Source organism: Meleagris gallopavo, chromosome 3, assembly GCF_905368555.1.
Source record: "Meleagris gallopavo chromosome 3, MGAL_WU_HG_1.1, whole genome shotgun sequence".
Lineage (NCBI taxonomy): Eukaryota > Metazoa > Chordata > Aves > Galliformes > Phasianidae > Meleagris > Meleagris gallopavo.
This window is the reverse complement of record NC_139406.1, coordinates 75,045,147-75,059,602: the sequence shown is the minus strand read 5'-3', so window position 1 is coordinate 75,059,602 and position 14,456 is coordinate 75,045,147. Positions and strand designations below refer to the sequence as shown.

At 35.6% G+C, this 14,456-nt stretch overlaps 1 protein-coding gene across 17 annotated transcripts in view; it reads right to left on the bottom strand.

Moving 5' to 3' along the window:
- The window catches only part of RIMS2 (regulating synaptic membrane exocytosis 2), a 434,744-nt gene that overhangs the window by 80,269 nt on the left and 340,019 nt on the right, over nucleotides 1-14,456 (bottom strand). For 11 of the 17 annotated variants that reach the window (XM_085221552.1, XM_085221546.1, XM_085221549.1 and 8 more), the window contains 2 exons: nucleotides 13,809-13,844; nucleotides 9,158-9,258 (listed from right to left, as the gene is read on the bottom strand). In XM_085221552.1, coding sequence (XP_085077678.1) covers nucleotides 9,158-9,258; nucleotides 13,809-13,844 — 137 coding nt within the window. The remainder of the gene's footprint in view (nucleotides 1-9,157; nucleotides 9,259-13,808; nucleotides 13,845-14,456) is intronic. The other 6 variants (XM_085221539.1, XM_085221547.1, XM_085221550.1 and 3 more) reach the window with 3 other exon arrangements.

Here is a 14,456-nt window from a genome sequence, read left to right as displayed (position 1 = left end):
AATCAAAATATACTTCAGCTTCTCCAAGATGTTCCTGTGCAAACTCAAGTAATGAAGTCAAACAATATGCATTTTAAAGAGTTCTCACTTAACATTTCCGTTATTTACTTTCAGTCATTTTACTTTCAGGTGCCTCTTATAAAAAAAAACAAGCAAATAAAGAAGATGGAGAGGCAACCATTTTTTCTTATTTTATCCCAGAAGTCTGCTAAGTATTTCAACAAACCTCATGGTTTGAGAACAAGAGTATAGTGTTGTGCCTTTAACAGAACATTCTCTATGTAACATTGAAATATGACTTTCACCAAATTTGTCCTGGGACACAGCACCATCGAAGGAATTCATGCTGAAGACAACAGCTGGATTGACACATGGGCCATCTGGTGAGTGCTTATTCCTGTAAGCAGAAGTGCCTAAGGACCATGAGTTACACAAGAATAGGATATAAATGTACCTTTGTATAACTTGCCTTTATAAGTCCTTAAATAAACAGAAACCAAAGAGAATAGCCTCAAAAATCATGTATGATTTGAGGGAAGATCCAGTATCTTTTTATTAACCTTTCATTTTCACTGATCCTCAGAATACATCTGAAAAAGTCAAGTACAGAAATAAATGCATAAGCTCAGCCAATCATTTGTCTACATTTTAGGTTTTTTGTTTGTTAGTTTTTTGTTTTTAAATTAATATCTAGTTAAAAGAGAAACAAATCTATAGGATGTAGATAGCACTATCTCCTTATCTCCCTGTCAACAAGTTAAACTTCTTAGAAAACATTACTTTTCTCTAAAATGTATTTCCTCAGCACCTCTATCCCTGTTATTTTGAGAGACTGGGAATAAAAGGGAGATCACGAACATGCAGACTGCTCCTGGAAAATAAAAAACCTCGGCTCTCTTTTTTCTTCTTGATTCATTATACTTCAGTTCATGAAGATAAAGTAATTAAAACATATATATCACTAATTTATGTCACATAACTTCCTAAATTTTATAATTATTTAGCTCTTTGCTTGCTTGCAAAGCCAATTTGAATTGACTTTCACAGAAAATATTCAACCTCTACCACCATTGACTACAACGTCAGCTTTACCTCATAAAACTCTTTAGCAGCAGGATACTCATACGGAACACTTCCAGAAAAGAAAGAAAAAATAATTCAAGTGAAACTGCACAGGGAATGTAAATCCTTTCACAAAACAGTTACCTATGTGGGAACTATTCTTGGGGTCAGTAACTTCTTGTAAACATTTCTGAAGATCTCTGATATGAATGAATTTTAATAACCCTGAAAGTTCTTTTGATTTTACAGATGCTTTTTTTAGCATAGCATTAGCATTTCTGAATACATATGACTGCAAACCAGTTTAGAAGTGGAAAAGCAAACATTTCTATCATTGTCTCATAAAAAACACCCAAGCTACTTCTTTAGAATTCTCGAAACTAAAACTCAGCCTGTTTACCAGAAATGAATTGACGTTATCTTCTCTTACACATAGAAAATCTTGTCAGTGTTTTCAGTTTTGTTTTTAGAAAATCATATGCAAGCTAAGTAATGCGCAGATACTAATAATTAGCTACTTGCTTCAGATTAAACTGCAGAAGTACGCAGATCACTGGAATTGTTTTTCACCTGATGTCATTTGTCATTCTAGGAAGAAAAAAAACAGGGTGATGCATCCTTTTTTTTTTTTTGTAAAATTTAATAGATTCCAGATACTGTATGTAAGGAAGCTAATAGAAATTCTTTTAAAGATTTGACATAGTTTGAAGGCAGAAGATACACCAAAAGATATACATGACAAAACTGTTGCCTATATGATAGATGACATTTTTTCTCAGGATATGCTGGCTCTGGAGGAAACACGATTTCCAAATGGCTTTTCACATATGATACTCAAGCTAATTAAATGAAAATATACATATTCAAGGCAAAGATTTAGGAAAAATATTTATCTAGGGGAAAAGATGAGGTTCTGTTTATGTAGATCTTATTTTAACTTTATTTGATAATTTTATCTTAAGTTTAATGTTATACTTTCTCAAAATACTACTAGTAAAATAAGTTTGCTGCAATAATGTAACTATTTTACAGTCTACTTTATACTGCAATAAAAAGAGAATGGGGTACATCATTACTTTGTTCAAAAGTAGGGCTTGAATTTTCAGAATGGCTTTTTTTTTTCTTTTTTTTTTTTTCTTTACTTCCTTGTTATTATTCACCTATTCCAGACTGCCCCTGAAATCACTGGTAAAGCAACGACTTCCACCTGTAGGAGCAGGATAATATTACTTCTTATTTATCACTATGGACAATATTCTATTTGCTAACACTAAATCAATACTAATGCCTGTAAGCTTAGACTTTACTTCCAAATGAAAGAACCAACAAAATTTAGAATGGCCTCAGAGGTAGTTCTGTTCTTTAGTAACATTTTCACCAAAAGTGAAAGTTACTGAAGGCATGAAGTCTTTATGAAGGAAATAATTCCCAATTCTTAGCCTCACAGTGCTGACCCTACTTTGATTAACCCCCTTGTCTGCTTTTACAGAAAAACATTAGTGTGCTTCATATACGTCTAAATTCTTCACCTGTACTACCTGCAATACAAATGCTTGCAGCCACAAAGCTGCTAAAACAAACTGCAAGAGATTATGTATTTAAGATACTTCAGAAAAAGAACTAAAAAACTGCAATGCCTTGGGCAAATCCCATAGAGACACAAAGCATTTTTCTTGCATGATGATAGATGGCAAAAAATCTTCAAATCCAAAAATCTGAACTGCAGGCTTGGGGGACAACCCAAGTGCGGGCAGTGGCTGTGGTCTCTGAACCACCCCTGTGAGGCAGGTCCTGCTTTTTTCTCATTTCCAATCCTGGGTAGTTAAGCAGGCTCCGTGCCAGCACTGCACTGGGACTCCAGGTCCATCCATTCCAACTGAACAAAATGCTTTCCTTGGTTCTTCAAGATCAATAACCCAGCAGTGGATTTAGCAAACATGTTTCTGGCTGAGCTGGAACAATGGCTCTGCCATGTCATCTTCCAAATGTGAATCACCGACTACTTTGCCTGGCACAGACTTAAGGAGCATAAACTGTTGCTAGATGTATGCATATTATCATGGACTATTATTCTAATTCTTGGGGGCTTCCTGCCTATTGCAGCAATTCAATTAACTTCCCGTATCCCTCATTTTTGAATGTTACTACAGCATTTAGAATATATTTCCCAGTTAATTTTCTTTCTTGTTTTCTCTGAGTCTTCTCATTATTATCTGCATAACATCAGTTCCAGTACATTTTAGAGAATTAACTCAAAACACAGTCACACTACTTGGTACATGAATTGTTATTCAGTTCAATTGCATCTTGGAACTTTACTGCTTAAATTGAGGGGAAAAAAAAAAAAACATAAACAGAAATAATTGAGTTTACTATGAAAAGATAACTGCTCAGAACCCAAAGAGATGCTCAGTTTAGCAATTCATGGACCTATATCAAACAGTTCTCTGAGGAAAACATGTTCTATTACAAAAAGGATAAAAAGATTCAAGATAAAATGCAGTGATTACTCTCATTGGAAATCGGTCAGGACAGCATTCAAGCGATTTTTAAATGTGATTTTTAATGGAATAGCTACAACTACTTTATTGAAGCTGGCTTTTAGAGGAAATCTGTTGATACATATTTTGATAAATACTTCATATATGTTTGATATAATTAAACTGAATATTTTATTTTTTATTTTCAGGACTCATTTTTTTTTCTCTTTGAGATTCATCCTAACATTACAGCATACATTATGTACATTTTATTATGTATTTAACGTCTGCTATCCAGATATACAAAAAGCTTACACAAAAACTTAGAAAATGGCTGACAGCACAAAGCAACAGCAGACAGCTCGAGGCAGCCAGTAGTGGTCCACTTAATCTGTTTATATTTCAGCCATCACCATGATAACCGAATGCAATATTTGTCTTGACCATGGTATAATATGTCAGACTACTCTAAACTTCTGCTAGAGACACAGATACTCAAGATGCAAAAATAAATTAGAAAAGCATCCAAATTAAAGTAGATTAAAAGGGAGCTTGAACTAAATGAAGGAGAAAAATGGCAGCTTGGCACCACTATACAAGACAGAAAGATTCTCGTTTAGTAGAAATCCTCACACATCGCAAAAGAGCACAAACTATCAGTCGGGTAACCTGACTGCCACAGCCACTCACTGCACTTTTTGGAGGAAAAAGGCAGCATCTGGACAATTGTGCACATTGCGACCAGCCTGGGAGCAAAGGAGACCTGCTTCAGACTTGACCGTTTCCCCTGCCAGACTGCTGATCCTGCTTTTTGCACATTCCCACACCCAGGCAGTCCATGAGGATGGTCCATCCCATCCCATGGCCATCTCCTTTGCTTTTCCTCAGATCTTTCTCCATAAACTTTATTTATTCTCCTTTCCTGTGGATGTAAGGATGGCCATCTAAGTGGCCCAGGCTGCACAATTGCAACACTTCGGCATCTGCATGCTCCAAGGGTATTTTGGCTGTGTCTGTACTCGTCAAATGAAGAGAACACATGCTTAAGCCTTCTTTGTCACAGGTTAATTTATCTTGGTCTTGCTAAGGCTCGAGAAGATCACAAAGGAGCATTCTGCCCTGTCATGTACTACTCTCCTACATTAGACAAAGAATTATGCTTACATATTTATGATGTACAGTATCTGCAATTCTAGATCTTGAAACATGATTTTTGATTAAAAGGTACTACAGCATTACAGGCAGCTCACGATGTAGAAGTTTCAGTCTTATCATCAATATGAATCATTAAAGCTGAAGTTGAAAATTTCTCCTTGGTGTTTTCTATTACTCCTTGTTTGGTGTTCTCTTTTCTATATTTGGCTAAATATACTCTTAACCTGCATGCTAAAAATTCAGATTTTATCTTGTCTTTTACTGTTTATACCCCAATTTTGTTTCTTGTTGCTTTAGTATATTAAATCCTTAATTGATATACTAATTACTGTGTTATATAACTGGATTTCTCTATGACTATTTTGTAGGTCATTGTGTTCTCCGAGTAAAACAAATAAAACTAGCCTCATACTTTTATATTTAAATCTGTCATCTAGTTGCCAGTCTCTGTTTTACATTTCATACTAAAGAAAACAACCACATTTCATTATTATATTCTAACTCCTTTATAAACATCCACCTTTAGTCTGACATGCAATATTTTTAATTACTGATATCCCTTGGGGAGGCTAATAGGGCTTCAGTTGATGGAGGTCTCACTTCATCTACACCGAGTTCATATTGATTGTAGACTATCTTCTCACTTTTTGCTCAGTAACAACAAAGTCCTTCAGCTTTCCCCAGTCAATCCACTGATCATATTCTACTCATGGCGGCAAGGAGACAGGGACACTATGACTCCTTCCACCTTTTTCTTTCCATCTGTTAGCAGGGATTCATGAACCCAAGCAGCGATGGGAATGGCCAGGGGCAGGAGTTACCAACTATAGCACCGTCAATCAATCTGCTTGCCAGGAGAGCTAATGGAAGCAGCACCAAGCAAAAAGAAAGACAGGGAAGTTGTAAGAGGTAGTTTGGGAATCAGCTTCAAAAGCCAGCTAAACCAAAGATGACCAAAGCAAACCCAGCATACTGCTGGCTCAGCCTCTCTAGATGCTGATCTCGGCTCTTCCCTCTACTCAGCATTTCATCTTGCTGGAACACATAAGAACTAGGAAGCCTAGTTTTTATGCAGAAGAATAAACAAGCGTAGAAATATTCTTGAAGAAAATTACATATATCAGGCTAATGTTGCACAATCATAGTGTAGCATACAGCTCTACTTTTCCCTATTAGAAAGCTCTCATGCTCCTATGTTTTTTTCTGTGTCACCAGAACCCAGTTTTTCCTGCCTGTCAACTTTAACCAGCTCTAAAATTCAGACATTAGCATCTATTCCTGTACAACTCTACTAGTACTCAATGCTCAGAATAACCATTTGTTCTAATACCAAAAATACTTTTCTGTTATCACAGAATCATAGAATGACCTGGGTTGAAAAGGACCACAGTGATCATCTGGTTTCAACCCCCCTGCTATGTGCAGGGTCGCCAACCACCAGACCAGGCTGCCCAGAGCCACATCCAGCCTGGCCTTGAATGTCTCCACGGATGGGGCATCCACAACCTCCTTGGGCAACCTGTTCCAGTGTGTCACCACCCTCTGAGTGAAAAACTTCCTCCTAATATCTAACCTAAACCTCCCCTGTCTCAGTTTAAAACCTCCCCTGTCTCAGTTTAAAACCATTCCCCCTTGTCCGATCACTATCCACCCTTGTAAACAGTCATACCCTTTCCTGTTTATACTCTCCCTTCAAATTATTGGAAGGCCACAATGAGGTCTCTCCGAAGCCTTCTCTTCTCCAAGCTAAGCAAGCCCAGTTTCCTCAGCCTTTCTTCACAGAAAAATCATATCCTTTATACACCTATTATTTTTCCTCTCATAACTCCCTAGTAGTAAATATGTTTACATGAAAATCAAATATGTATTTTTATTTCCTTAATTCCGTCCCAAAATCATACCAAAGCAACTTTTCCATGTAAGAAAAGAACTCTTACACAATGTACGTATGACCTGCTAAACTCATGCACTCAAAACACTATGGAAGCAAAATACTTAGTTTTAAAAAAACTGGTGAGCCATGTATGCCAATAATAAAAATACAATCTGCAATTACATCAGCCACAAAAAAAGAAAAAACACAAAGGAAGATCAGTTTCTTATTTTAACTGCTTCTAAGAACACACATCAGAATAAACTTTTCTCACCAGCTTCTTAATGTATGAATGTGCATCACACCAGCACATGAAGATTCCTGTACTACCTTCCAGAGGCAGAACAAAGCCAGATAATTATTTTAATATTGTCCTAATTCTGCTACTAGATCTTTTGCTTTCTCAGCAAGGAGGGGTATTTCTTTCTTAATGTAATTATTAGGGACAATCAGTTGCTGTTTATTTCCATTTAAAGAAAGACATAAAACAAAAATATAAAATAAAATTGTATTTGCTAGCTGTCCTGAATGTCACCTAACGCTTAGTTATTGACATTTTTCTCAGGCATGACACACTTGACAACCTGCTGTGCCAGCTGACAGTACAAAAAAGTCAAAGTCACTGTATAGTGTATTGAACATGAGATTTCACTCAGCATTTTTACATATGTGCTTTAGTTCAAGATTCCAGGAGAATTTTTGTAGACATTAGGTAGATAAATTGTACTTACTCATTTTATGTCTCTAAATGATATAAACGCTCAATTAAGGAAATTGAAGCAGTGGTACTGAAAAAATGAAGACAGATCTCTCATACAGCAAATGAGAGTTATGGTTCTGATACAGCTTAAAAACTAGAATTTTAAGAATACCTTTTGAATTAATACATATAGGTGAATAATCCGTGTTCCATGAGTTCAGAGATAGAATAAATAACTCATTTCCAAATACTGAAACTACACTTTGGCAGAAGAGTAAATTAATTGTTTATTTCTGGAGACAAATTGTTCGATGTGTGCGATCAATAAACCACCATTTTCATAAAAGAAGTCCATTTGAATTTTCCTCTTTAATACATTCCAATAATATTGTAGGTAAATTTTTAATAAAAAATGGTAGAAAATGTATAGTGAGACTCAATAGTATGATGTGGGTGAAATGATAAAATAAGGTAGGAAATATTCCATTAAGTAATTATATTCTATTCAGCTTCCTCACATCAGAGCCCATTTATTCTCTGTACTCCATACCAATTCTCCTTCTGACTCAAATTTCAGTCAAGCAATGAGGGAGCAGGGAAATTAGCAGAGTAAGTCTGATTATACATACAATACACAAATTCATATTTTTACGGTACATACAATCATAACACTCACAAGGTCTGCTCGCAGTACCTCGCTCACCTGGAAGAAGTAACACTTTTCAAAGCAGACAATATAGACACATGAAAATAATTTTGTCATGTCAACACAAAGCAAGCATCTAGACATGTCAGTATTCCAAGCCTCTCCTATGTATTAATCAAAAATCCTGTTGTCAGTACTAAAAACTGAAGGGAAAATATGCAAAAAATCAAGCAGCACATCTATAGAGTTAAAATGTTTCAGAGGTGGTTTTTTGTTTTGCTTTGTCAATTCTATTTATGTTAATAGTTTTTTTCCATTTTGTTAAGGCTTTTGAAAAAAACTTGCTCTATTTTTCCAAAAATGAATCACATTTTTTCAAAAGGAATTATCTCGAGTAAATGAGTCTACATTATTGCGGAACAAATAATACTTAACAGATTTAATGATATTTTGCCTTCAAATATTAAAAAGCTTGCTTTAAAATCACTGCTGATCTTTTAAGGAAAGGAATGATATCCTGGAAATAAAGACTAAAAGAGTTTTCTTCAAACAGCTTTTGTAGGTCAGAAGTCTCGTGTTTCTCACTTATAATCTGACCTTAATTAATGAAATCTTTTACAGGACACTAAATTATTTTTGTATAATAGAATTTAAATTGAAAATATCTTGATTATCTTAATTAACACAATGTATATGACATGACCCCGTTCCAGATAGCAGGAAATTTTAGATAATATATTTGGGGCTATGCTACGACATAACAATTCAGAGTTCTGGCACATTGCCACAGTCGGTGTACAAGACTGCTTTGACGTACAGAGCACCTTTGCAGTAGCTGAACTGCCCTTATTAAATGAAGTAACACTATAACTTCCCATTTTCAATAGACCAAGATAACCTTGTGTGCACCTATTTGAATGCCATGGACAGGTTTCAATAACTCTCACTACATGTACCACTTAATAAACCTCTTCCTTCCTTCTCTTTGAGCTTTTAAATCATGACCCAACTGTTCATTCAAATAAGTAATTACACTGCCATTTTTATTTGATTTAACTAATCTTTCTTAAATTTTAACAATCAAGAACATTCTGCATTAAGAGTTTTGCTGCACTCTTGCCATAATTTTATTACAGACAGGAAAGAATCTTCTACTGAAGAAATTACCTCCCATTCATCTATTACTTTCTAAAAGGGATATTTAACATATTTTGTTGCTTTTCAAAACAAAACTCCCTTGCCTTAGAATGATAATCTTGTTCCAGCCTGGAATCTGATCCTGCTACCTGTTTGTACTTGCTCATTTTCATTTGTCGGTTTCTCTCTTCTATATCCATCGAACCTGTTAAGTTAAAAAAAAAAAAAAAAAAAAAAAAAGAAGAAAATAAATACAGTAGTCTTCAATTCCAAGATCAACATTATTCTCATAAAATTATTAAAAGAGATGAAATCTGATTTATTTAAATTACGACATAAATAATTTTACTTTCTGAATTACAGTTTTGAAGAAAACCAGAAAGTTGTGAGAGAAGAAAAACTGTATCTGAGTAAGTACTTCAGCAGAGACTTATTAAGCACTGGATTATCTGCACAATTCAAATAAACCCAACATTGTAGAAGAAATGGATGTAAATGGAATAGAATGTTTCCACAGAACAGAATTTTACTACAAAAATATTCAAGAGAAATTAAGTCTTCCATTAAAACCAAAAAAGGAATGCAACATCACTGTGTTTATTTTGGGGGGATGTCTTAGTTCTGTATTTTTTGTGTGTGATACAAGCATTTTTGTACTGAATTACTAATCAAATAACAACCATGGCTTGGCAGAGCTTCTGTTTACCATGTAAGTATACACTTATTTTGCTCAAAATATTTTAAAGTGGTATAAAGGGATGATAAAGAGCCATCCAGTGGTATCACTGTATTACACTCTAATGACACAAAACTTCAAGAATGATTTCAGGATTAACTATTCTTGGACCAAATACACGATTAATCTCAGTAGAGACGGTTACTTAAAATACGACTCAGGCACCAACTGTTTTCTGCCAACTGGTACAGCATAGTTTACTAAGCAAAATAATAAGGAAGTAAGTGCCAAAGCTGAAGTGGAAGTGTGAGAAACAGAAACAGAAAAATGAGAGAAAGAGAGCAGCTCAGAATTAAAAAAAAAAAAATTAAAAAAAAATAGTTGAACTAAACATAGTTATCTACTATACATATAGACGCTTGATTCTCTTTAACATGCTATAATGCCAGAATAATGCCCCAAATTCTAAAAAGGACTTATTCATTTAAATTTTTTTGGACTGGCACTTATCTTAAACTTGCTGTATTTTTAACCCAAAGGTTGCTTACGATTAGATTTTCAGAATCCCATTAGTCAAAAATGGTAGCTTTTATACATTATATTCATTTAACAAACTTTACTTTCATCTGTGGAACTAGGACTGGAATATTAGATACCTGTGTTTTCTCTATAAATAGAAGTTAAAATCTAAACCTTTAAGTCATAATCTAATAGTAAAATGGGACTTTCCATGGGGCCTTTGCAGTGCCTCTCAGCTTTGTATTTTCCTTCTGTGCAATGGTAACAACAGTAGCACGTATCAGGAGAAAGGCCTTGCAGATACATCTTGCAATACCCCATGGAAAATCCAGAAGGGAGAGGGCAAACAGAAGATTAAACTGTGTTGTTATCTGTAAACTCTTCAGCTTCTGAATTTTGTATTCCAGCTCTCCCTTTGTACTCCTTACAGACAAAGTGAGTGAAAAGAGTTCAGATAAATCTTTGAGAGATATGAATCAATAAAAATGAATGAAAAAGAAGGAACGGTGTTTCATAGGGAGAGATGTAACAAAAAATACAACTGCAGGTGAAAATTCCTAAAATAAAACATAGCTGGTTTCTCCTATTTCTATTTACCTCAACCATTAAATGTGCCTCATCAATACCTGCCAAGTTATCTTTAAGCTGCAGCTATTTTTCTAAGGATTTGGCTTTAAAAACACTATAAGGATATTTTCTCTTTAAAACAGAAACTCTGAGCCGATACTTCTCTTCAGCAAACAGAAATATTTTTGAAGTAAAATAATCTAACTTCTTTTGTATAAAGAAATAAATCATTCTTTACTGAAATTATGCTAAAAGTCCACTTGTTATTCCTCAGTAATGTAACGAAGGAAATGCTTTTCAACACAAAGTTAGTCCTGTGAATTTTTCTTATGAATTTTTTGTATGAAATTATCACATTCTCTGTCCACAGACATCCTGCTAATCTTCAGTAAACGACAAGGAGTGGTGGAATAACACCTCCTGATTACACACTAAAACTTTCACAATTACTTGTGCAAACACTCCTTCTTTTCTATGATCTATGGATAGGTGAAAGACAGGTTTCCACAAATTCAACTGCATGTGTTCTGCAAAATCAACTGTTCCAAAATATGATTGAAAGCAGGATCCTCTGTAGCACAACAGGCAAAGATGGTTGTTCAGTTTGGTCTCAAGAGAAAAAAATAACAAAATAATTTAGGGAAAAAAAAAAAAGCCATTCAATGCCCATAAAAGCTTGTTAAAATCGAACTTGCTCTCTATTGTTACAACTGCCTTTAACAAATAGATGAATTAAGTTATATGCAAAAAGAGGGAATTCTGAGGGCAGTGGAAATTCATAATGTAGAAGTTCAGCTATGCTTCTGCTGTGAACAGAGCTGACATGAAGGAAGACTGCACAGCAATGCTGCCAGAGGACAATCTCCATGTAATTAATGCCAGATGCAGCTGTGAGCTGCATGGGAGTAAGAAAGTTTGGGAGAATCTCATGGCCACAGCCCGTGAACATTGTCCAGTGCACACACGCTGCTGCACTATGCAATGCAAATGCAGGCTATAGCCATCTCTGGTTCTGCTGACAAGTCTATACTTCACTGAAACTTAGGCAGGGGATTTAGCGTGAGCAGCAACTACTGCCATAGAGTCCAGTAAATGGTGTATTAAGAAGCTTCCACTCCTAACATGATGAAGATAACCAAGCCTGAACATCAGCCGCATACTAAGGACCTTCCTGTAATCAGGAATTGTGTAGGAAGTGTATGTAGATGACCCAGAACTATTTGTTATCAATATTTGTGAACATGTAGGATCATTAGCTGGTAGCAAAAGGCTGACAGAGCGCTCGAGTTATTCAAGCTGTTAGCTAGAACTCAGCACAGCCCACTTCCAGGGCTACATAAAGACTGACATTAGAAACATGAAAGCTAGTTCTGGTATGCTTTCACATACTTATGTCTTAAAAGATGTAAAACCAAATTTTGTCCAGGCAGAAGTGACCCTTAGTACACTTCATCTGCCTTAGCTTCCTTCCAAAATTTTGCTTCTAGACAATAGTTGTGCCTCCAACAGAAACAGCCCATGAGACACACCAACTTCAGCCATAAAAATACCAAAAATTAAAGGTGGACTGATGGAAGGACAAAGTCTGATGCTGCTCACCTAGCACAGCTGATATCATTGCACTGCAGGTAACACCTCAGAGTTCTGCCTGTTTAAACAACTCTCTAATGCAAAAAATAAAACAGGGCCTGAAAGTTAGTTCCATGGGGCTGTCACCAGCATGGAGAAATTGCTATCTGATGGAGAGTTTATCGCTGATTCAGTACCAGACATTCTCCATAATGTTAGAAGAGAATATCCCAAGGGAAAATAGCAACGTGACAATGCAAAAGTGATCCCAAAATGCCAGGAGCCACCAAGTATGCCAGAATAAGGCCAAGAGTAAGGCCAACTATGGCAGCAAACCTGTAACCTGTCACGAGCTGTCTGCAAGCACTAGAACCATTCCCCCAACTTCAAATGCAACCCATTATTTTAATGTTTTAAATTGAAATCTTATACTATTCAGCTAATTGAGCATAAAGGTTTTCATTAAAACTGAAAAAAAATTTTTTTTTTTGGTGCTAAAAAATGTAAGGGGGTGTTACCAACAATGTGGCTAACATCTAGCTTTTCCTGACCTCAATACAGTCACATTTTTACAAGGAAATAAGCAATCACTCATCTCAGCCTGGAGTTAGAGGTTGCTCTTGGATGTTCAAGTCAAGAGGGTAAGACTCTTCAGTTGACAGCCCTTAGTCCACATCTAGAGGCAAAAGTGCCTACAAAGTGGCCCTCTCATCCAGTTTAGCCTAAGAAAAACTTGTTAAAAAAGTGAAAACAGAAAGAAATGGAACTATGTTCACTGTTTCTTTCATCACCTGCTCCAGTGAGAAATATTAAATTCTTCTAGCTATTATAGACACAGATGATAGTGACACATTTGGAGAAGATGCCTGTAAAGGACTGTGCAATAGGGCATTTGAGACATAGAGAATAAAAGGGAAATCTGGGGTATATAAATAAAATGGAGTTCTTAAAATATTATGATGGATTTACTTTTGGATGGGCATGGAGAAGACACATACAAAATCAACTGCATTTCCTACCCAGAGCAATGGCTTCAGCAAAGGGACAAGAACTAGAGATGACTACAGAAACAGTGAGATTTTGGAGGTCAGAAACTTGCTCCAGAGAGGAAAGAGGCAGTGTGCAGGTGTGCACTTTCTATGCCTGGACTGGGGAGGAGAAAATAGGTCGTAAAGTGTAAGAGAGCTTTCTTGAGTTGATTCTGGTTTCATCCCATTTTTCCCTCTAAATTGGCTCCCTTAAGAAAGCAAAGGAGTTACATTTTTGAATGTCCTTTCTTATTTTTCATTTCCTAATATGCACTTTGAAATTGCAAAAATAAATCAACATTTTGATCCAGCTTCAGGATACACATTCACTTAAGCACAGTAGATCAAAGGACTTAAGGGCAAAAGTACAAAAATGTTTTGAATAAGTCACCCTACCTGTATCCCCATTCTCTGGATCTGCTTTCTTTTCTTCTAAAAACAAATGAAAGCAATATGTAAAACAAAAAAAAGAAAAACAAACCAAAACAAAAAAACAACAACAACAACAACAAAAAAAAGAGAGAGGAAATGCATAAATAATAATAAAAGTAATAACAATGAAGCATGCATTGGAAAGGAAAAATGAATAAAGACCATCAAATTAATCTAAATTGATGAGTTTAGTCAACCAACCAAATATGGTGCTCTACATCCAGAGGCATATTCACTGCATGCTGCTGGATACATTTGTGCCCACTTATCATGGACTGGAGGCAACTCATGGGTATTTTGTGCGCTTCCAGAATCATTAATGCACTCAGTACAAAAGACAGCAAGGCAGGTGTCAGACGTAGTTACTTTACAGTTTCATTCGATAGGATGACAACAAAAAAGTAAAAAAATTCCTAGCGGTTTATGTTTTATGCAGCACACAGACGATGTGCAGTCTAATGGTTCAAGCATAAAAATTGGATGTGTCAGAATGGTTTTCAGTAATTGCTTTAAATCTTCCTTGGTTTAATCAATTCTCATAGCTTCCACAGGTTAAAAGGTTTAGTAATGATATTATTGTAGCTTATCTTAGAGCTAAAACATGATGAAGTG